The sequence below is a fragment of the Miscanthus floridulus genome, chromosome 1 (assembly GCF_019320115.1).
Source record: "Miscanthus floridulus cultivar M001 chromosome 1, ASM1932011v1, whole genome shotgun sequence".
NCBI lineage: Eukaryota > Viridiplantae > Streptophyta > Magnoliopsida > Poales > Poaceae > Miscanthus > Miscanthus floridulus.
The window spans coordinates 109,547,291-109,570,550 of NC_089580.1; the positions used below are offsets into that span (position 1 = coordinate 109,547,291).

The following is a 23,260-nucleotide window of genomic DNA, read 5'->3' on the forward strand; positions in this document are numbered from 1 at the left end:
CTCTTACTAGAGGATGAGCTTTCGTTACCTCGTGCCATAAGGCACATACGAGAGGAGCTTGATGATGAGTGCTTGCGGCCTCGCCTCTTGTGATGGTGTTCTTCTTCACTTGAAGAATCATCCCATGACCTTATTGATGTGAGGGATTGGTTCTTTCATGCCTTCTTCTTTGTCTTGGGTGTGGGCTTGTTTGGACAAACTTCCACAAAGTGCCCCAATTCGTTGTATCCATAGCATCCTCTCTTTCTTTGCTTATTTCTTTGATTGGTGAAAATGAGATCTTGAATTTAGATGGGCACACCCTTGACATTGAGCCTTTGGATCATCTTCTCCACCTTGTTGATAAGTTTGATTGATTCTTCATCAAGGTTAGAGGTGGAGGAGGAAGATTGATCATCATCACTTGAATCATCACCATCATCATCATCATCATCATCATCATCATCCCCATCTTCTTCTTCATCTTCACTTGAGGAGCTTAAGCTTGAGCTTGTCTCAACTTACTTGCCCTTCATCTTCTTTTTCTCGCTACATATGAGAGCTTTGCCTTTGCTTGATGAAGAGGCTTCTTCTTGACCTATCTTGCGTGACATTTCAAATGCCACTATCTTGCCAATGACTATGGCTGGGGTCATGATGCTCAAGTCCTCCATGTTGTGAAGGATGGTGATGATGCTTGCATATTTCTTTTATGGAAGCATAGAGATGATCTTCCTCACAATGTCCGCATCATCTAGCTTTGTTAATCCTATTGAACGAAGCTCATTGATTATTAGATTCAAATGAGAATACATATCACGAACAAGCTCATCATCATTCATTATAAAGGAATCATAATTTTGTTTAGCTAGACAATGTTTTTGCTCACGAACATTAGATGTGCCGTCATGGAGCTCTTGAAGTTTTAAACAAATTTCATGTGCCATATTTAAAGTGAACACTTGGTTAAACACATCCATGCTAAATGATTCAAACAAGCAATTCTTAGCTCTAGCATTGAAATGCATTTCCTTTTCTTCACTCATTGCGGGTTTATCGGGATTCTTAATGGGTTTCATCCTATCACGAGTGACTCTCCAAACACCAAAATCAACCGCATCAAGGTGGCAAACCATTCTAGCTTTATAGTAGGGTAAGTTAGTGCCGTCAAAGTACGGAGGCCTAGATGTATCCATCCCAACCACTCTAAATAGCGTCGGCTCAACGACGATTAAGCCAAAGGTCCAAATTGAGCCAACCGGCTCTGATACCACTTGTAGGGGACTGTGACGCCTAAGAGGGTGGGGGTTGAATTAGGCAACTTAAAACTCTAACTCTAAACTATGGCCTCTTTTTCTAACCCTAGCAAAATCTATATAAAAGATAAACTATCTAAATGTGCAACTACGGTTTGCTAGTGTATTGCTATCTCTACCGCAAAAGGAGTAATGTAATCAATGTAAATGCAGAAGCTAATGAGCAAGGTAGAGATATGCAAACTTTCGTTGACGACTCCGATATTTTTACCGAGGTATCGAGAAGCGCGCAAGCTTTCCCCTAGTTCTAGTTGGAGCCCCTAGCAAGGAATTCCTCGCAAGGGCCAAGCTCCTAGTTGGATAACTCCGTGGATAGCCTCGGGCCTTCCCCACGCGTAAGTGGGTCTTCGACATGCCTTCCGACAAGCCTCTCCCGAATGCTCCCCGCCGTTTTCACTATCAAGCTTCCGGCCGAAATGCCGCGGGCCTTGTTCCCTCCGGTACACGATGGCGGCCACACCAAAACCACGGTTGGTGTGATCTCGTAAGACTACAAGCGCCTCTGATGTACAACAATGGTATGCGCAAGCACCGAATGGTAAGAGATATACAAACTTCACTAAACACTAGGCCTAAACCTAGAGCAAGCACATAAGCGGTGGTCTAATCAACCTAAGCACTTCGTAAAGCACCTACGCTAATCACCTAATGAATCACTAAGCACTATGCAAATGGAGATCACTAAAATGGTATACCAACACCCTTGATATGTTTTTCTCAGCTCCACACACTTCAAATGACAGGTTGGGGGTCTATTTATAAGACCCACTGAGAAAGTAGCCGTTGGGGATGAAATTCCGCTTTTCTGCTACTGATCGGCCGCTGATCACGTCCTGATCGGACGCGTCCAGTCACATGCCACCGGACGTGTCTAATCGCAATTTCGTCGCTCTGGAACTTTTCTGTACACGATCGGACGCTGTAGTTCTACATCCGGTCGATTTGCCGTCAGCGTCCGGTCAGTACTGAATATGTTGCCGGTGATGATGAATAGTAGCATCGGTGCATCCGGACGATTTCAGTACTCAACGTCCGGTCACTGCTGCTGACGCCTGCTGTTGTCGAGCCTCTTGATCGAAGCGTCTAGTCACTTTCCGCCAGCATCCGGTCACCTTTGTGAGCTCGTTTCTTCGCGATCTTGCGTACGGCTTGGTCCGTGTCTTCATGCTTGGACTTTACTTGATATCTTCGGTCTTCTCTTGTGCTTCTAGGGTTTTGCTTATGGTGTTGATCATTGGATCATCACGTCGTCTTTGTCCAAGTCACGTCTTGCACCCTATTGAACTGCAAAGCAATCGTTTGCAAATTCATCAGTCCAAGTTAGTTGTGTTGGTCATCAAACACCAAAATCCAAAGTAAATGGGCCTAGGGTCCATTTTTCTTACATGGACGTCTACGTTGTACTGTGTAATTCTAAAAAAATAGGCTTCGACCCCAACAAACCTAATCTACTAAGATACGCTGAGTTTGCTATGATGTCACACCCTAGCTTCCTAAGATTCTAAGATTGTTTGCTACTAGCTACTTTCTCTATGGACAAATGTAAGGGTTTTTATTAGGACAAATTAGAGCATCGCCTGTGGTCTCTTTTAAAACTTACTCTCTAAATCATCATTTCGAGAGCTATTTGTATAAAGGCCATTCTCTAACAGTTTTCTATATCTTTTGTGCACTCTAAACGGTCATTCTCAAATCTGGATATAACTAATGAAAATACTATTGCAGGAATTTTTTATCACCAAAATCTCTGTTGGTAAGTATTAGGGAAAGATAATAGGCCCCGTTCAGCTCGCTGAATCTTGGCTGAAATTGACTGAAAAATACTGCTCTGGCTGAATTGTTAGTGCGAAAAAACACTGTTTCGGCTAAAAAAACAAGCCAAACAAGTCGAATATGGGGTAAATCGAATGGGACCATAGGGGTCGTTCGCTGGTCTGGTTCAGACCAGCTAGCCGGCTGCTCCCCCTCTCAATTTACTATTCACCACACCAGCCGAATAATATTTTTCTCTCACAACAATTGAGCCGGAACAGTATTTTTCAGCTAAGTTTTAGACCAGCGAACGGGGTCATAGTCTTCTGAATTTGCTCTTAAACGGAGGAGAAAATAATTGCGATGCCCCTCATAATTAATGCCTGCCTTGTTAGGTAACTGATGATGCTATAAATGACAGGCATTAATTTATTGGGCCCCTTACTCAAATGATGAGGGAGTGGAAGCCTTGGAAGGATTTCATTAGGCAAAAAATTTCTGCCTTATGCTAGAAATGCGTACATTCATGGACGGGGAAATCATAGCATCTCAGAGTAATTAGCCTACATCTTTCACGGATTTTGATGTTTCCCAGCTAGAGATTAGGAGAGCGACATGAGCAATCACAGGCGTTGCAGTTTCCGTCATCGAAATGAAAAGGATCTATGGGGTGCTGGGTTTTAGTAGTTCCTAAAATTTATGTCACATCAAATATTTAGATACTAATAAGAAATATTAAATATAAATTAATTACAAAATCAATTACATAAATGGAGGTTAATTTGTGAGATGAATTTTTGAAGTCTAATTAATCTATCATTAGCACATATTTATTGCAGCACCAAGTTGTCAAATCATGGCCTAATTGTAAATTATACAATTAGTTTCGTAATTAATCTATATTTAATACTCCATACATATATCAATCATTTAATGTCACAGGAATTTTAAGAGCGTAGAAACAAGCAGACCCGCGCTTGCGCCTGCAGCAAACTGCAAAGAGAGCGCGAGCTTGTTGGTAGAAGAAAGTAGTATATGCCCCCATGACATCGAGTCCAGGCAGCAGCAAGCTCGAGCATGAGGCGGAGAAACCCCCACATCCACATGGGCTGGATGCCCTTATGATGAAGAGGCTTGTGAGCAGGAGCTGGGAGGAGTCGAGGCTGCTATGGCGCCTTGCCTTCCCGGCGCTCCTGACGGAGGTGTTTCAGTTCTCCATCGGATTCGTCACCACCGCCTTCGTCGGCCACCTCGGAGAGGTGGAGCTCGCGGCTGTCAGCGTCGTCGAGAACATCTTGGATTCCTCTGCCTATGGAGTCCTGGTGCGTCTAATTCCTTCCTGTGCCTAGCTACGGAGCAGCAAGCGATGCATGCAATGGGTATAGTTGTGTGATTGATTTCCTCATCGATCTTGCTCATGTTGGATCCACCGCGCGCGCGCGCGCGTGCAGTATGGCATGGGCAGCGCGCTGGACACGCTGAGCGGGCAAGCCGTCGGCGCCGGGCAGCTGGACAGGCTGGGCGTCTACACGCAGCAGTCGTGGATCATCTGCGTCGCCACCGCGCTAGCGCTCGCGCCGGCGTACGTCTTCGCGGCGCCGCTCCTGCACCATTCCCTCCACCAGCCCGACGCCGTGTCGCGCGCCGCGGGGCCGTACGCGCGGTGGGCGGTCCCGCGGCTGCTGGCGCACGCCATCAACATCCCGCTGCTCATGTTCTTCCAGGCGCAGAGCAGGATCTGGGCCGTGGCGGCCATCTCCGGCGCGGCGCTCGGCGTGCATGCGGTCCTCACCTACGTCGTCGTCGCGCGGCTCGGGTACGGCCTCCCCGGGGCGGCCGTCGCCGGGGACGTCTCCCACTGGCTCGTCGTCGCCGCGCAGTTCGCCTACATGACGACGGGCGGCCGCTTCCCCGACGCGTGGAAGGGATTCACCGTGCGCGCGTTCAGCAACCTCGGCGCTTTCGTCAAGCTGTCGCTCGGGTCGGCCGTCATGATCTGGTTTGTTTGTACTCTCCGTCGATCCACATTGCAGGCCCGGATTATTAGCTTTATTTCCAGAAATTTATTTTACTTCTATATATGTACTGCTCCCCCCCGTTAAAAAAATGTTTAGCATTTTTAGTTCAAGGTAGATTACGCACGTATATTTACTATTTTTTATTAAAAAACACTCTAATTAAGTAATCTTAAGCCGATATTTATAGTTGTACATAAAGCTCGGGAACATGCACGGGGTTCAGTGCACCTCATGCACGACTCGGTCTAGTTGCCAGTTGCCAGTTTCCAGTTGCCACCGTGCAGGTTGGCACAACTCCTTGGTACCACAAGTCATGTTTAGGCCGGCCCCCTCCCTCTTACCTCTAGATCCTCTGACCTCAATCCTCAATACTCGGCCCTACCCTGCCTCTGCCTTCGCCTCCGAGCGGAGCAGCGACATTATGAATGAGAGGCTCGCCTGCTCTAAATTAGCATACGCCAAGCGCCATCCTCGTGTGACATGATGACGAGCTGTTGCATGATGCAACTTCATGCTTCGGAGAGACATAACACAGAACATGGCCATGTTGCGCATGGGCTGAGGCTCGAGCACTCGGGTGGCACAACACACAGGACACGGCCCTGCTAGCACCACGTGATGTGCCTACCTCAGTAAAGCCGGATTGTACTTTTTTCAGGCCCGAGCCGTGCCGTGCGGGACGGTTGGCAGGCTAACTAGCAGGAGTATACTACATCTACAGGTGTAGTGCTACAGGGTGTTTTTGTTCTTTAGTCGCTTCTAAAATTTATGTCACATCGAATATTTAGATACTAATAAAGAGCATTAAAAATAGATTAATTACAAAATCAATTACATAGATGAAGGCTAATTTGCGAAACAAATTTTAAGCCTAATTAATCCGTCATTAGCATATGTTTACTGTAGTATCACGTTGTCAAATCATGGACTAATTAGACTTAGTCGCAAGTTGTGCAATTAGTTTCATAATTAGTCTATATTTAATACTCCATGCATATATTAAACATTCGATGTGACAGGAATTTTAGGAGCTCTCCTAGGCCATATATATCTTCCTTGTTTTGTGGGTTGTGCTATGTTGGACATGGTTTCTTTGTCATGTTATGCAATGTCTAGTCTTCGTTCTTATGATAAAAGCATTATACACAGCTTGGAGTTTTGGTACTACACGACACTTCTCATTTTCGTGGGTCTCCTCGAACAGGCCAAACTCCAAATCGATATCATGTCTGTCTGGTGAGTGTGTTTAATTGCAATTATACAATCATACGTAGTATATCTGTTGGAGATACCAATAATTCCTCATATATGGATTAATTTATGAATTGGTTTCGTCGTCTTTCTTCTGACAAAAAAAAAACCTACTGCAGCCTCAACTTCGAGTTCATGACTATAATGGTTGCACTGGGCTTCAGCACAGCAATCGGGTATGCAGGAAACAGACCCAATTGATATAGTACGCAACATTGGAGATTATTAAGTTCACATATATTGTTGCATTGCTACATTAATGTATTATTTGATTGACAAGTAAAAATGCCGTGGTCTCTCCAGCATTAGGGTGTCCAACGAGCTGGGTGCAAACAGGCCCAAGGAGACGAAGTTTGCGGTGCTTGTGGCAGTATCAACATCCATCGTCATGGGAGCAATCTTCATGGGCGTCGTCCTCATTTGGAGGACAAGCCTGCCGAAGCTCTTCAGCGGCAGCGAGGAGGTGATACACGGTGCTTCCAAGCTGGGGCATCTCCTCTCTCTCACCGTTTGCATGAGCAGCATCTGGCCTGTACTATCAGGTAAGGTAGTACTGCTTCACTTGCATGATGACAGGGTGCCAAATGAGTTTGAGTTAGTTTTTGGTCTAAATTAGACATATATGTATGAAAACATATATGAAAGAAAATTCCTGTCTGTTTTATTTCAGGCGTGGCAGTAGGAGCTGGGTGGCAAGTGCCTGTGGCATTCATAAACGTCGGTTGCTACTACCTAGTGGGCATTCCAATGGGTATCCTGTTTGGCTTCAAGCTAAAACATGGCACAATGGTAAACTAAAATCCAGTTAGAAATCACTATCTATTTATTCGGCATTAATGAACCACAATGCTAGCTGTTTGATCAGCTGAAGCAATGTTTGTATTCATTTATCTGTGGAATTAAAATTCAAATTTGCAGGGCATATGGATAGGCATGTTGACAGGCACGTTTCTCCAAATGTCCATACTTCTTGCCATTATCTTCACAACAAAATGGGATAAACAGGTACGTACCACATTTAATTTACTCCCTGTCAAAATAGCTGGTGAATGCGTTTTCGCAAAACTATGTACTATGAAACTGGGTGACTATTGCAGGCCGCGCTGGCAGAAGTGAGAATGGCGGAGTGGGGAGGAAACAACGAGAACCTGCCACTGATGGAAACAACACATACGGATAATCATATGGCTCCTGCACAAGAGAAAATGTTGGCGCAGCATGACAGCCAGAAGAATGTAGAATTAGTGCGCACAGATTGATCACGGGATATATATTGACTTCAGTTCTAGACAATATTCTTCATTGTTTAGTAGGATGATACAATAAATCTAATTTCTTTTTCTGAAAAATTCCAAATACTCCCTCAAGTTTGGACTACGTACGTCTAAAAAAAAACCTACAAAATAACATTTGGATTGAATTTCCCTCGGTATAATTTTTAGCTGGTCCTTACCTCTTCATAAGATTTGGGTTTATTTTCTCCTTGTTTCCTTTCTCCACATATCGTAACTCCTATCAGTTCACCTAACCCCACTTTAATTTAGTTGATATATTAATTAGCAGATATATATATCCTTGTTAGTTATTGATATTGATTATGCATTGTTTTCCTGAGGATAAATATAATACTCTACAATACTCCTAGGTGAAAGATACAATTATATTTGTGTGTTTGCTGATTCATATCTATCAGGTATAAGAATCGCTAACCGATTAACCATAATTGTTCACATCTTCACATAAGTCTAGAATGAATCCACTGAATGAAAAATTATCTTATGAGACTAGTGGAGATGAAACTAGACTCGTGCCTCCTTTTGTCCAGATAGAAATTTGCACAGCACAATGATTACCGAGGCCTCCATCCTATAGTAGAACTCTAAAACAGGCCAAGAAGCCCCCTAACAGTCAACAGCCCAGCTAAGCACACCAAGGCTTACCATGTGTTTGGTTGCCGGGACGGGGGGTGTCCTAGGTGAGATGTCTCACCTAGACTCGTGTTTGGTTGGGAGGCAGCTGGGGCAGAGTCATCCCCGATGGGGATTATTCGGCAAAGGTGCGGGGCAACCCCTTCCCCCAAATTTCAACGGACAGGGACGTCCCTCTTGGGACGCGGGCTTGTTCGCGTGGAAGAACGATGCTGGCCGTGGGGGAGGAGAAGAGAGAAGGTGGTCGTCAGCGAGGTCCGGGCGTGGACCGCCGTCGTAGCCGTCGTGCGGGCGAGTGCCAGGTCCAGCTTCGGCGGTCTGGCCCCACCACACACACCGACAATATCCGGTCGCGTGGGGGATCTCCGTCCAGGCCACACGAGCAAGCTCGCGGCAACAAGAACCGGGCTCCGCTACACGACCAAGCTCGCAGGGAGCTATGGGCCCGCTGTCGCCTACCGGACTGCCCCGCTGCAATGCCGGCCGCTGGCTAGGGAAGAAGGCACCAACGGAGGAGACGAGGTGCGCCGTGTCCGTGCGCGAGGACAGGTGGTTGCTGGTTGGAGATGAAGGCGTAAGGAGAGAACCAAAATGAGAAAAAATGATAATTGGGTCCCACGTATCAGTAGCTGATCCCACTTTGTTGTCCCTGAGCCAAATAGAAAACGGATTCGTCACATCACTTTATGAAAAAGGGATGGAGCCTGCTAGGTTCACTTTTTAAATTTTGCCATGCCAAAAATTGAGCAAGCTAAAAGTTGGATAAAAAAATTACCATAGATTTGACAAGTCAAATGTGAGAGTTTAGTAAGTTTTGGTAGCGAACTAAATATTAGACAAAACCATAGCTTACCAAATCTTTCGTATAGTAAATTTTGAAAGTGAACCATTCAGGCTCGTGTTCTTCTGATGGGGAAAAGAAGGGAGAGAGGAAAGTCCATTTCATGTTCAGCTGCTGCGGGAGAAGAAGAGACAGAGGACAAAGACTCACGAGGAATAGAGCATAATCAAGATTCAGTGTGCCCTTATTAAAAAAAAGATTCAGCGTGCCAGGAAAAAAGATTGGGTATGTGACCCCCATACGCGGCTCCGTATGCTTCCCTGCCTAATAAACCCGTGATATGTGGAGCTTCAGTTGCGAGTATGCTTCCCTGACCGACTTCCCTGCGCCCCCTCCAACTCCCAGCGCTCTCCTCCCGAACCCACCGCTGCACCGCCCCGCCCTTATCCACCATCTCGCAGCCTGGGCTCAGGTCCTCATCGCGACGCTCGCCCGCCCGCCGCAGAACGCTGGCAACTGCCTCCGGCAACGCCCGCCCACCTCACTCGCCCCCGCGGGACGGCACCTGTGGCCTCGGTGCCGGCGGGGAGGTGGCCGCCGCCCTCGGCCGCCCGCGCGTGGACCGTCCCTACCACGAGACCTTTGCCGGCGCGTGCGATGTCTGCTATCCTCCACTCCTCCACATCTGATCCTGCACCATGTGAGCATGTGACAACCCCTGGTGGAAGAAGATGAATCGATTTGAGACACAATGATAAGGCTCAAACCCCATGGAAGAAGATGAATAGATTTGAGATCCCCTTCTGTGTTGTCTGGTGGATGGAGCTCCAGTGCTCCACTGCACAGGTAAGCGATCACGATTCTTGATGGGCGCTTGGGACTTCAATCCCTCTGCGGATCCCTGTAGAAATTAACACTACTTTGCTTCCCCTTTAATATCCGCAGACATCAAGATAAGTATACCAGTAGATCAATCAGAAGCGCCTAGTTGAGTGAGGCAAGCAGGAAAGCAATATGTCCCTTCAATATAGCAAGACGAATTTGTCCAATGTCCATGCACATCCTTATTCCCCTTATGTTGTACACTAACCTACTTTGTTTAATCTGGGAAGGTTCTTCTCCAATTTGTTTGGTTCCAAGTGCTTCTTGTATCTTGCATTCATGTGTACTCTGAAGAAATGGCATGTGCTACTTGAAATGATTTATGTAGGCAAAATTAACTAGCCACCTATCCAAAAAATTGTCTGCACCTTTGCGAATCAACACATGTTTCAACTAGATAGTGAACCTCTAATGCAAATCAATATCATTGCATATAAATAGGGTCCATTTCTGCTTAGGTTATCAATAGATATTGGACTGTATGTAGTTCCCATCCTACTGCTTTGTTTAAGTTTGAAAGGTATGTATGCTTTTGAAACCAAGTTTGTGTTTCAAATTAATTAAGCCACTGAAAAATCTATTGGTAGTTAAATTGCTTCTATTATGGTTCCCAATCTACAATTGTTCATATTGCACTATGTATGCTGTAACACTGCACTACAGTAGGTGTCTCGCTATTTGTTAATAGATTAGATCTCATCAATATCACATTTGAAGTTGCTGCCTCTCACTATTGCTCTCATTGCTGCCAGCACATATAATCATCTGCCAAAATAAAATTGGGATACTGCTTGTTGAATAATTTGCAGCTCATATATATTAAAAAGATGTTTCAAAAAAAATATGATCCTGTTAGAGTCGAATTGTTTTAGCGCCGTTCCCCACTGTGGGCTCTCTTCACCAGAGGAAGGATCTTGCCTGTGGGACCTGCCGCGTGTCATTTAGCGCCACTCCCCACCGTGGGCCTGCCTCATGCCGTCGTGAGATCTGGGAGAGAGCCATGGGATGCGCGGGATTTGCCCCCATTGTTGGTGGAGGGAGGGAGAGGATCACTGGCTCTTTGCTGCGTGATGAGTAGGAGGCGTCGGAGAAGGGGGATGCAGACGTGTTCGGGCGGGCGCCGCCAGATAGGCGAGAGACGTCGACGACGAGCGGCACAGGCTCACGTAGCGGCTTAAGTCAATGCTCGATAGATAGATTTATAGAATAGATAGATATGCCCATGACATCGAGTCCAAGCATGATTGAGCTTCAGCATGAGCAAAAACTCAAATGGGCTGCTTATCATGAAGTGGCTTGTGAGCCGGAGCTGGGAGGAATCAAGGCTGCTGTGGAGCCTTGCCTTCCCTGTGCTCCTTGCAGAGATGTTTCAGTTCTCCTTCGAATTTGTCACCACCGCCTTTGTTGGGCACCTCGGAGAGGTGGAACTCGCAGCGGTCACCGTCGCCGAGAACATCTTGGATACCTTTGCCTATGGACTCCTGGTGAGTTCTCCGCTGTCAGCAATGGAATTGCGTTGTGTTCCCTATTGATTTTCACTTGCATGCTAATATGCAACATATGCATGTAGTTTGGCATGGGCAGCGCACTGAACACGCTGATCGGGCAGGCCGTCGGCGCCGGGCAGCTGGACAGGCTGGGCACCTACACGCAGCAGTCGTTGATCCTCTGTGGTGCCATCACACTGGCGCTTGCACCGGCGTACGTCTTCGCCACGCCGATCCTACGGTTGTTCCTCCACCAGCCAGTCGATGTGTCGCGCGCCGCCGGGCAGTACGCCAGGTGGGCGATCCCGAGATTGTTCGTGCACGCCATGGACATCCCGCTCCTCATGTTCTTCTGGGCCCAGAGCAGGGTCTGGACTTTGGCGGCCATCTCCGGCGTGGCCCTCGCCGTGCACGCCATGCTCACATACATCGCCGTGAGGCAGCTCGGGTACGGCCTGCCCGGGGCGGCTGTTGCTGGCGACATCTCGCAGTGGCTTATTGTCGCGGCGCAATTCACGTACTTGACCGGCGGCCGCTTCCCCGACACATGGAAGGGGTTCACTATGCATGCGTTCAACAACATCGGCGCTTTCATCAAGCTGTCGCTTGGATCGGCCGTCATGATCTGGTTAGTACTTCCCCGTTGATACACGTGCGCTACTTCATAAATTGTTCAGCTTCTGTCACGTTATGTAACAGACTCTGTAAATCGATTTTCAAAAGTGCGTTAACACTTAATGGGAACAGGTAGCACAAAAAAAATCTACTGTGTCCAACCAAGACAGCATCAGTAAAAGATCATAGATTGTGGAGTAACAACCCAAATCAGCATGTGGACCAACAACCCAAATCTGAACCCAAACATAATCAATTGGTTTGTTGAAATGGTTACAGGAAGGGAGCAAACAAGCACACATCCTAGAAGTACTGGTGATCTGGATACTATGGAAGCAAAGAAATGAGAGGATTTTCATGCAAATTTTGAAACCTCCACAGTCTAGGCTAGCGGAAATACATGATGAAGCTCTCCTATGGTCTTTGGCTGGAGCAAAACTACTAGCGCCACTAATAGAAGTAGTAATTTCAAGTAATATGTAATAGGCAATTTTTTATTTCCTTCAAACCTAAGGTGGCCGTCTGCCACCTAAAGGATAAGTTGGGCAGTTTGCGCTTGTCCAATCTCTGCTTATTATTAATATATGCTGGTAATCAATCCGGATCTTTCAAAAAAAACATAGCAGGGGCTTTCTTGAGGTGGTTCTTAATGGAACTGCACCTCTGGAAAAACTGGCGCCTCTGAAAATTGTTTGTAGTAGTTGTGGTCATTGCCGGCTTGCATCTTTCTAGATTTTACATCTTTTCCTTGTTTTGTCTGTTGTGCTCCGTTGGAAATGGTTCCTTTGTCATGTTTTGCTATATTACTATAATCAACCATTACTGTCTGTTTTGTATACATTACATAGCTTGGAGTTTTGGTACAACACATCACTTCTAATTCTCGTGGGTCTCCTCAAACACGCCAAACATCAACTCGATATCATGTCTGTCTGGTGAGTGTTTCTTTTTTTTTCAATTATACATCATAAATCTGTTGGTGATAACAATGATGGTTTATATAAAATAATTTATAAATTGATTTCAACATCTTTGTGTGACAAAAAAAAAAACTGTATCCTCAACTCACTGCTAGAGAACAGACTTTAGAACGATGTCCCAATTTGGTATTAGCATCGGCATTTTTTACCCCCGGGACTAAAGGACCCTTTAGTCCCGGTTGGTAATACCAACCGGGACTAAAGGTCCCTACCCAATGGTCGTCCGCGGGGCAAGGATCTTTAGTCCCGGTTTAGGTGATGCCCCGGGAATAAAGATTAATCTTTAGTCCCGGTTTGGCCTCATAACCGGGACTAATTATCCCGGCCTATAATCCAGGTTATTTCTTCCTCCCTGAGCCCGAGCCATTCCATTCAAACTCACTGCCTCTGTTCTTCAGCTTGCTGTTGTTCTTGCTCTCTCCCTCTCCATTGGTGTTGCTCTTCGATTTTGGAGGTAACAAACTTAATCTTCTTATGTTTTATCAGTAGCTTATCTCATTTTGCGATGTAGATGCATGTGTAACTTTATATGTTGGACTTTATTATGATTTTATATGTTATTTTTAGCTCAAAATCAAATGATGATTTGCATATATGTTTGGATAAACAAAAGTTAAATTAGTTCATCAAAATCATGCCTCGCTCGTCCTCGCTGGAGCACGCGCCATCCTCGTCCCCGGCGGCTTACGTGATCTTAGAATTAATTTTTCCATAAAATAAAAAACTTAGAAAATAGTTAGAAAATTATAGAAAATCCGTACTAGTTGAACTTGTGGACCGTGTTCAGCTCAGCGAGCATGTTCTCTGTCGAGCGGTAACGAACGTCAAGGAGGAGCTTTGATTCTACGAGGGAGAGCGGTAACGATCGTGAAAGACCGTGTTCCCTTTCTTGTAGAATCGGAGCTCTTCCTTGGCCAAGTACGGTGTCGTCCGGTGGAGAAATGCTCGCCGAGATGATCACGTAAGCAAGGTCAACTAGTACGGATGGTTATTTATTGAAACATGTTTTTGAGCAATAATTTGATGGATATTTGATAACTTCATACCTACAAATGTCATCTATAAATGTTACTATCCTCGGCAACCTAAACGCCCGCGAGCTCGCCGATATCGAGCAGGTCACTTAGAATTATTTTTTCCATGAAATAAAATATTTAGAAATCATGCCTTTTATTTTTTAGAATTAAATTTTTCATGAAATGAAAAACTTAGAAAATAGTTAGAAAATTATAGAAAATCCGTACTAGTTGAACTTACGGACCGTGTTCATCTCGGCGAGCATGTTCTCTGCCGAGCGGTAACGGACGTCAAGGAGGAGCTTTGATTCTACGAGGGAGAGCGGCAACGGTCGTGGAAGACCGTGTTCCCTTTCTTGTAGAATCGGAGCTCTTCCTTGGCCAAGTACGGTGCCGTCCGGTGGAGAAATGCTCGCCGAGATGATCACGTAAGCAAGGTCAACTAGTACGGATTTTTGAGCTATGTGATATCTATGTCATTTTTAGCTTAAAATCACATGATGATTTACAATAGTAAAATCACCTGATAGTTTGGTATTTTATTATTATACATAGTACATATTTCATGGTTTAGTTAGATAAATAAATAATTTTAGTTTTGTTTAAATATATCTTTTTAGAAAATATGAAATTTACACTAGTTTGCAAAAATAAGTATAGAAAGTAGATGACAACTGGTACCGGATCCTCGGTCTCTCGTTCGGTTATGAAACGACTGAGGTCAGAACTTCCTCTCATTATCTACGGCAAGTGTAAGTAGAAGATTGTGATAGAGTACCGAGTCAAGAGACAGGGACCCAACAAGGGTCGTGTTTTCTACAAGTGTTCGGATCGCGATGTGAGTTTCTTATGTATTTGATTATTATGGCTAATTGACCTGCTTTTCTTGAATATTTTTGACTAAATATTTTTTGGCTTTAATTTCAGTGGGAGAGCAATGGATGCGATGGTTAGTACTGGGAGGAAGATTATGCTACATACGTGCAGAATTCGGGTGCGCTTGAGGTAGCGGCTGCTGATGATGAGGCAGTGAGCCAGCAGGAGAAGCTTATTGATATTCAACAAAAGAATGATTTATCTGTTTTAGTTGCATACGATCACGAAATAATTATATTACTGAAGTGCATTGTAGTTTTAGTTTGTTTAGTGATAGTTGGGATTGCTTACGTTGTAGTTAGGCTTAGTTAATTAATCAACCGTGTGTGTGTCATCTATGTTGTGTAATAAAATACTTAATTATGTTCAAGGTTTTCATAATTTGTCGTGTAATGCAGATTATGTCACGTCATTGGATGTACAATGTTGATCGCCGCTCCCAAGACTTTATTGAGGGCGTGCACTATTTCTTAGGTGTGGTTGAGGCAAATAAGCGGGATGGTTTTATGTGCTGTCCATGTGCCATATGTAAGAATTTAAAGGAATATTCAAGTTCAATGAGTCTTCATTCATATTTGTTTAAGTCAAGTTTTATGTCAAACTATATATGTTGGACTAAGCATGAAGAAAGCGGGGTCATGATGGAAGAAGGTGAAGGAGAAGATTTAGACATTGATGACATTATTGCTCAGTATGGTGCCTTTGATGATACTACAATGGGGAGAGATGAAGAAGAGGTAGCGGCAGAAGATGATCTCGGTGATGCTCTTGGCGATGCCATTCGTGATGCACAACAAGAATGCGAAAATAAAAAAGAGAAAGTTAAGTTCGAGCGCATGTTTGAGGATCATAGGAAGTTGCTATACCCGACGGTCGAAGAGGGGCAAAAAAAGCTAGGTACAACACTGGAATTGCTACAGTGGAATGCAAAGAATGGTGTATCCGACAAGGCATTTAGGAATTTATTGAACCTCATAAAGAAGATGCTTCCGAAGCCAAATGAATTGCCCACCACTACGTACAAAACAAAAAAGGTTGTCTGCCCTTTGGGATTAAAAATTCAAAAGATACATGCATGTCCTAATGACTATATCCTCTACCATGGCAATGAATACGAGAATTTGGATGAATGCTCGGTATGTAAAGCAGCGTAGTATAAGATAAGGCGTGATGATCCTGGTGACGTCGAGGGTGAACAACGTCCTAGAAAGAAAATCCCTGCCAATGTTATGTGGTATGCTTCTATAATACCACGTTTAAAACGTTTGTTCAGAAATAAAGACCATGCAAAGTTGTTGCGGTGGCATAAAGAAGACCGTTAGGTAGATAATATACTGAGACACCCAGCTGATGGGTCCTAGTGGAGAGCGATAGACAGGGAATTTTCAGAGTTTGCAAATGAGGCTAGAAACTTAAGGTTCGCCTTAAGTATAGATGGTATGAATCCTTTTGGAGAGCAGAGCACTAGTCATAGCACTTGGCCAGTTACTCTATGTTTCTACAACCTTCCTCCATGGTTATGCATGAAGCGGAAGTTCATTATGATGCCAATCCTCATCCAAGGTCCGAGGCAATCTGGCAACGACATTGATGTCTATCTGAAGCCATTAGTTGAAGAACTTCTAGTTTTATGGAACAAACCAGGTGTACGTGTCTGGGATGAGTACAAACAAGAACACTTTGACCTACGAGCAATGTTGTTCGTAACAATCAATGATTGGCCTGCTTTAAGTAATCTTTCAGGTCAGACAAACAAAGGATATAATACATACACATATTGTTTTGATGACCTTGATAGTATATATTTGAAAAGATGTCGAAAGGTCGTGTACCTTGGCCATCGTCGATTTCTTCCTTTGAATCACCAAGTAAGAAAGAAAGGTAAGCATTTTAAAGGTAAGCCAGATCACCGGAAGAAGCCTCATAACCGAATCGGGGAAGATATACTCGTAATGGTCAAGGATGTGAAAGTAGTATTTAGAAAGGGACAAAGCAGCGAATCTGTTCCCAAAGATGCTAAAGGACACACACCCATGTGGAAGAAGAAGTCTATCTTTTGGGAGCTACCCTATTAGCAAGTCCTAGAGGTCCGCAACGCAATCGACGTGATGCACCTGACAAAGAATCTTTGTGTGAACCTGTTAGGATTCATGGGTGTGTATGGGAAGCCAAAAGATTCACTTGAAGCACGCCAGGACTTACAGGGCATGAAAGAATGAGACAACCTTCATCCAGAGAAGACAGATGATGGACGTCATTACTTAAGTCCTGCTAGCTACACGCTTAGCAAAGAAGAGAGGGACACCATGTTCAAATGTCTAAGCAGCATCAAGGTCCCATCGGGATTCTCCTCCAATATAAAGGTATAATAAATGTGCTAGAGAAGAAATTCCTAAACTTAAAGTCCCACGACTGCCACGTGCTTATGACGTAATTGCTTCTAGTTGCTTTAAGAGGAATTCTACCTCCACATGTACGTCTAGCCACCATGAAGCTATGTGCATTCCTCAATGCAATTTCTCAGAAGGCAATTAATCTAGTGGAACTAGCTACTCTACAGAATGATGTGGTTCAATGTCTTGTTAGCTTTGAGTTGGTGTTCCCTCCATCCTTCTTTAATATCATGACACACCTCCTAGTTCATTTGGTGAAGGAGATTAGTATTCTTGGACCTGTGTTCTTACATAACATGTTCCCCTTCGAGAGGTTTATGGGAGTCTTGAAGAAATATGTGAAAGTCCGTTCTAAGCCTGAAGGAAGCATCACCTAGGGCTATGGAACAAAGGTTATTGAGTTCTGTGTTGACTTTATTCCTGACCTTGCCCCGATTAGCGTTCCCGAATCACGACACGAGGGGAGACTCAGTGGTAAAGGAACTTTAGGGAAGAAAACATATATTGGCATGGAAGACGATTATTTCAATAAAGCACACTACACAGTTCTTCAGAACTCATCATTGGTGCATCCGTACATGGAGATACATAAGGAGTTCTTACGATCCAAGTTTCTAGGGAAGACTGAAGCTATATGAGATTTAAGAATTTATGACTAGTGTTTGATAAAACTTTCTTAAATGAGAAAATGAGCTATGTAACAATTGTAGATCTTGCTGAGATGATCAAACTTGGTATTTAGAGATTTTTCATCTGAGGTCATTTCGTGTCTCATTTGAGCAAGTTTGACCAAGTCAAATTTGGTCAAATGAAAAAACAACACTTTGACTCTAGTATTATGAACTCTAAATGACTTCAAATTGAAAAGTTTTGAATACCAAGTTTGTTAAAATTATCAAGATCTATAATTGTTGTTTTGGTCAACTTTCCATTTGAGATAGTTTGGACGGTTGAAATTTGTGATTTTTAAATTTCGACGCCTACAAACTAGTTTTCGAAACCCTAGATTGTCTCCAATTAAAAAGTTTTGAATACCAAGTTTGTTCAGCTCTTCAAGATCTACAATCCTTATATAGGCCATTTTTCATTTGAGAAAGTTTGAACAAAATGTAGTTTAAGTTTCACAAGTGTGTGACATAGTTTTAGAAAGTCTATATGAGATTCAAGAATTTATGACTTGTGTGTAACAGAACCGACCAATTATACGAAATTAAGTAAGAAAATCATCCGCTAGAGCAGACGATTTAGCAAACTTAAGCCCGTATAACCCGGTAGTCCATGAAATCACGAAGGATTTCAAACCAACTTCCATTCCAGCCAAGATCGTAATAAGTTTAGCGGTCGCCATCACATATTACATAAAAGTTCGCAATCTCAAATATATCAGAGTTTCAATATAGTTATTATAAAACAAGTTCGAATAAAATAGCGGAAGTCATTTGTTCAAACCACACACACTCACACGGAGTTTAAATACAGTGCCAGCGAATGATCATCTCCAACAAAAGCATCAGACGAGACGTAAGGAATAACCATGCCCATGGTCCTAAGCAACACCCATCACAGGATAAAGGCAGTTGATACAATAGCCGTAATACATCTGCCCATCTGCAACAAGTGGGAATAAAACCCTAAGTACGAGAAGGTACTCAGCTAGACTTACCCGACATAACCGAAAATAAATGACACCAAGAATTATGAAGGGCTTTATAGTAGGGTAGCTGACTCATTTGCAAAAGAAGCATTTTTAGCATTTCAAGCACCTTTCTAAAAGCATTATTGTCAAGTTAATTATTATTAACCTATCGACTAGATTTGCACCTATACTAGAGCAAACATGTGATTAAGCAGATAATAATAACCAATGATCATTAAACAACTTCCATACTGTCATATTCACTATAACTGTCCAAGTGTTCCATAAACATTTACTACGATGAAGTCACTCAAGTCAAGTGCTCACTATCTAGGAGCGATGGCGATTTGAATCGATTCCTAACCAGCTGGTGATTTATTCCTTACACAAACCTCACTCACCCGCTAAAGTGAGATATTGATCACCGAGTCAACTTTCCAGGTATCTCGAGTTTGCCAGGAACCACATGTACCCGGGGGCCGACCGACTGCACTTTGGTCTTATCATCTTGCCCCCGTGTCCTACCACACCTGCTCCGGCACAGTGCATTGCGGGCAATCTACTCGACCCGAAAAATCTTCTAGCTTTACGGTCGGAAGGTACTTTATTCGGCCAGCTAAATATAAGGCATGCGTTCAACATGACTCGAGGCCCAACAACGGTCGGTCCTTAATCGACATAGACGGAAACACTACAGTCAAAACTCTGCAAGTCTCCATCCGGTCTCATCTTCATTTAACACTTAGTTATACCATGACTTCATAGTCATCCAAGCAGATCCAGGTAACCACCTATAGCTCGCAGGTGATAGGAAATCACTCGACTTCTACTGGTCTAAGCCAGCTAAGCATTGACTCGACTGTGGATACCAGGGTAACAAGGATATAGTATAACAAAGGTAAATAAGGTATAATGCAGCAACAGTTACAAACAACTCCTGAACGTAATGCATCAAATAAAGTAAAGCATTGAATTAATAATTGCAAACCGGGAGAAAATGCTCCGGGGTTTGCCTCTCTCGAAGGAGCTCGGACGGTGATCGGGGCACTCCGGAAGTTCCTCAACGTCCTCCTCATCGGCTTCTGGCACTTCCTATGGCTGCACCTCGAACTGCTCCTCAGGCTCCTCAGGTATGACGACTGGGTTCTCAGTTTGCGATCCTATATGATGCAATGTACGTAAGTGCTTATGCAATCAGTGCATCGGATGAGATGAATAAAATGGATATTTTTTAATGCAAGGTAGTCAACATCATCCAAGAAAATATACTACAAGCACATGTCATCTACTGCATTCTCTTCTACTACTAATATGTTAAGTCAACACATCTTATTAAATGCTTCAAAGATACACCAAAGCGAACATTATTAACTAACTTGCATTAAAGAGGATTATTTTATTTCATTTTAAACTAGGGCTACAACAGCAACCTATATTTCTGGTGCTTATAAAAATCTAAGAAAATTACAGTAGCATAGTACTACCCTAAGTAGTTTACTAACAGATTTTCATGATATTTGAATGAGTGGATTAGCCTACACAAAAATAACAAGCTACAACATGATTTTGTACATGAAAATACTTTGTACTGTGAAAAGTGTCAAACAACAGAGTTAGTATTTTTCCTATGTTCTTCATAGCATACAATGACTGTAGAAAATTTATCACATGCATGTTTTATACAAAGTTTGCTCTCTAACTAAAATAACAAAAATTAGCCATTCAAGGTACTTGAACTACACCTCAAAATTTTCCCACAGCACATGCATAAAACATATTTTTCCTAGGAAGTACATTACATAAGAAGATTAACAAACTTAGAATCATATTTTTCTGAAACCTATAGATTTTTCTACATATTTTTCAAGCTATCAGCAATATACATGATTAAATAAAATTCTACAGCAAAGTATCTCAAAATGACATGCAATAATTTTCCCAAGTAGATCTGATGATAAGGAACCTAGATAAATTTATTTCAACAGATTTGGAGCAAATTTGAGTACCCAAACATCTTTCAAACCATTTCTATTTTCAAATAATAAAGAATAAATTGAAAACCATTTATCCTACGGCTACTGGGCCAGCCCGCTGGATTTCATCGGCCCACGGCCACTTTTGGCCTGCGCGGCCCGAGCGCAAGGGAGGGGGAAGATGGCCCAGCAGGGCGTCAGCCCACGGCCATTCGGCCTGGCTCGGCTGAGGCAGAGGACACGCCGGCGCTGCGACGTCGCGGCGGCGCGGCTCGGCCACGAGGCCGGCGGCCATCTCCGGCCGAGACAGGGCAAGATAGCGGGCGCACGCGATGCGCGAGAAGCTGGCGAATGCGGTAGGGTAGCTAGGCGGGGTTGGAGAAGAGGAGGAAGGGGCCTTCCATGGCGGCCGAGCACGGCGGCGCCATGGCCGACGGTGGCGGGGCTTGAGACGGCTTTACCTGACCTTAGCAGTCGGCGCAAATGCGAGCACGACTTGAAGGAGAGCGAGGCAGAGTTGCGGGCACGTGCTTGCTGGCCGAGGTGGAGGAGCCGCGGCGGATTTCGCCGGCAGGTGCGGTGGCGCGGCGAGGGGCAGAGTGGGAGCGCGCGGTGCTTGCAGAGAAGAGAGGCAGCGCAGGAGTGAGCCAGCGAGCGCACCAGCTCTAGCAGGTGTAGGCGGGCGTGTGGGCACGGGCGCAGGCCGGCTGTGACGCGCGGCGGCGTCGACGACGCATGGCCGCCACGCGGCGGGCAAGCTCTACCGTGGTCGGGCGCGTGGCGTGGCGCGTCAGCGGGCAGGCGCGCGCGAAGGCAGGCCAGCGTGGCGCTGGGCTGGGTCGAGCGAGGCGAGGCGCGCGCGGGAGGCTGGCTGGGCCGACTTCGGCCATGGGCCAGAAGCGAGGCGGCGGCCCGCGAAGGAGAAAAAGCCCTTTTTCATTTGTATTTTCAAGGAATTTTTAAATGCCAACTTTCAAACATTATTTTGAGCAAGAAAATGACATCTTTTGAAAATGTACCAAAAATGAAAGTTGATCAGAATTTAATTCTCTACAACTTTGCTTTTATGACCAAAGCCAATTTCTTTCTAGATTTTGAATGGTAAAATCAAAGTCCATGTTTAACTCAAAACCCTAATTTTTGGGAAATTACTTTGAAAGCAAAATTTTGAATTAATTTGAATACAAGCCTTGCTCCAAAAATTTAACTAAATAATCCTAGATGATTTACAATAGTAGCCAAACAAGTTCTACTAACCTAACAAGCAAAATCAGGGCAAAACAACTCTTAGACAGGTGTATGCAACATTCAGGTTTTACACATGTTTCAAATGTTTTGAAGCAGTATTTCAATTGCTATTTACATGATTAGGCATGTGTGATTAGAATGCTTGATGATGCATGATATGCATGATTTGCAGTGCCTAAATGCAAGCATAACACCGGGGTGTTACATAGTGTTTTATAAAACTTTCTCAAATGGGAAAATAAGCTATGTAACAATTGTAGATCTTGCTGAGATGATTAAACTTGGTATTCAGAGATGTTTCATCTGAGGTCATTTAGTGTCTCATTTGAGCAAGTTTGACCAAGTCAAATTTGGTCAAATGAAAAAACAACACTTTGACTCTAGTATTATGAACTCTAAATGACTTCAAATTGAAAAGTTTTGAATACCAAGTTTGTTAAAGTCATCAAGATCTACAATTGTTGTTTTGGTTAACTTTCTATTTGAGATAGTTTGGATGGTTCAAATTTGTGATTTTTAAATTTCGACGCCCACAAACTAGTTTTCAGAACCCAAAATTGTCTCCAATTGAAAAGTGTTGAATACCAAGTTTGTTCAGCTCTTCAAGATCTACAATACTTATATAGGCCATTTTTCATTTGAGAAAGTTTGAACAAAATGTAGTTTAAATTTCACAAGTGTGTGACATAGATTTAGAAAGTCTATATGAGATTCAAGAATTGTGACTAGTGTTTCATAAAACTTTCTCAAATGGGAAAATGAGCTATGTAACAATTGTAGATCTTGCTGAGATGATCAAACTTGGTATTCAAAGATTTTTCATCTGAGGTCATTTAGTGTCTCATTTGAGTAAGTTTGACCAAGTCAAATTTGGTCAAATAAAAAAACAATACTTTGACTCTAGTATTATAAACTCTAAATGACTTCAAATTGAAAAGTTTTGAATACTAAGTTTGTTAACATCATCAAGATCTACAATTTTTGTTTTGGTCAACTTTCCATTTGAGATAGTTTGGATGGTTCAAATTTGCGATTTTTAAATTTTGACGCCTATAAACTAGTTTTCGCAACCCTAGATTGTCTCCAATTGAAAAGTTTTGAATACCAAGTTTGTTCAGCTCTTCAAGAT

The 23,260-nt window shown here is 43.7% G+C and overlaps 2 protein-coding genes across 5 annotated transcripts; both read left to right on the top strand.

The window, feature by feature from the left end:
- The first annotated feature begins 4,012 nt into the window (after window positions 1-4,012).
- LOC136490936 (protein DETOXIFICATION 29-like) lies at window positions 4,013-7,665 on the top strand. Its single transcript, XM_066487141.1, has 8 exons — window positions 4,013-4,369; window positions 4,499-5,046; window positions 6,215-6,301; window positions 6,436-6,492; window positions 6,620-6,858; window positions 6,987-7,105; window positions 7,235-7,321; window positions 7,414-7,665. The coding sequence occupies exons 1-8, from the start codon at window positions 4,091-4,093 to the stop codon at window positions 7,573-7,575; spliced, it is 1,578 nt and encodes a 525-aa protein (XP_066343238.1). The 5' UTR covers window positions 4,013-4,090; the 3' UTR covers window positions 7,576-7,665.
- Window positions 7,666-9,374: 1,709 nt separating this feature from the next.
- Window positions 9,375-14,035, top strand: LOC136490943 (protein DETOXIFICATION 33-like). 4 transcript variants are annotated; one of them, XM_066487153.1, is made up of 4 exons: window positions 9,375-9,871; window positions 9,971-11,391; window positions 11,478-12,022; window positions 12,858-14,035. In XM_066487153.1, exons 2-4 carry the CDS (start codon window positions 11,164-11,166, stop codon window positions 12,946-12,948), a joined length of 864 nt encoding a protein of 287 aa, XP_066343250.1. In that variant the 5' UTR covers window positions 9,375-9,871; window positions 9,971-11,163; the 3' UTR covers window positions 12,949-14,035. The 4 variants fall into 4 exon arrangements, with proteins under 4 accessions (XP_066343250.1, XP_066343242.1, XP_066343266.1 ...); XM_066487145.1 differs by having other exon boundaries at window positions 9,375-11,391; XM_066487169.1 differs by lacking the exon at window positions 12,858-14,035 and adding an exon at window positions 12,142-12,805 and having other exon boundaries at window positions 9,375-11,391.
- The last annotated feature ends 9,225 nt before the right edge of the window (window positions 14,036-23,260 follow it).

Excerpts from the sequence above, each read along its gene's own strand:
- LOC136490936 (XM_066487141.1), top strand. The coding sequence starts at position 4,091 with ATGACATCGAGTCCAGGCAGCAGCAAGCTCGAGCATGAGGCGGAGAAA. Across the intron at positions 5,047-6,214 it reads GGGTCGGCCGTCATGATCTG|CTTGGAGTTTTGGTACTACA; the intron begins GTTTGTTTGTAC and ends CATTATACACAG. Across the intron at positions 6,302-6,435 it reads ATCGATATCATGTCTGTCTG|CCTCAACTTCGAGTTCATGA; the intron begins GTGAGTGTGTTT and ends AACCTACTGCAG.
- LOC136490943 (XM_066487145.1), top strand. The coding sequence starts at position 11,164 with ATGAGCAAAAACTCAAATGGGCTGCTTATCATGAAGTGGCTTGTGAGC. Across the intron at positions 11,392-11,477 it reads CCTTTGCCTATGGACTCCTG|TTTGGCATGGGCAGCGCACT; the intron begins GTGAGTTCTCCG and ends ATATGCATGTAG. Across the intron at positions 12,023-12,857 it reads GGATCGGCCGTCATGATCTG|CTTGGAGTTTTGGTACAACA; the intron begins GTTAGTACTTCC and ends TACATTACATAG.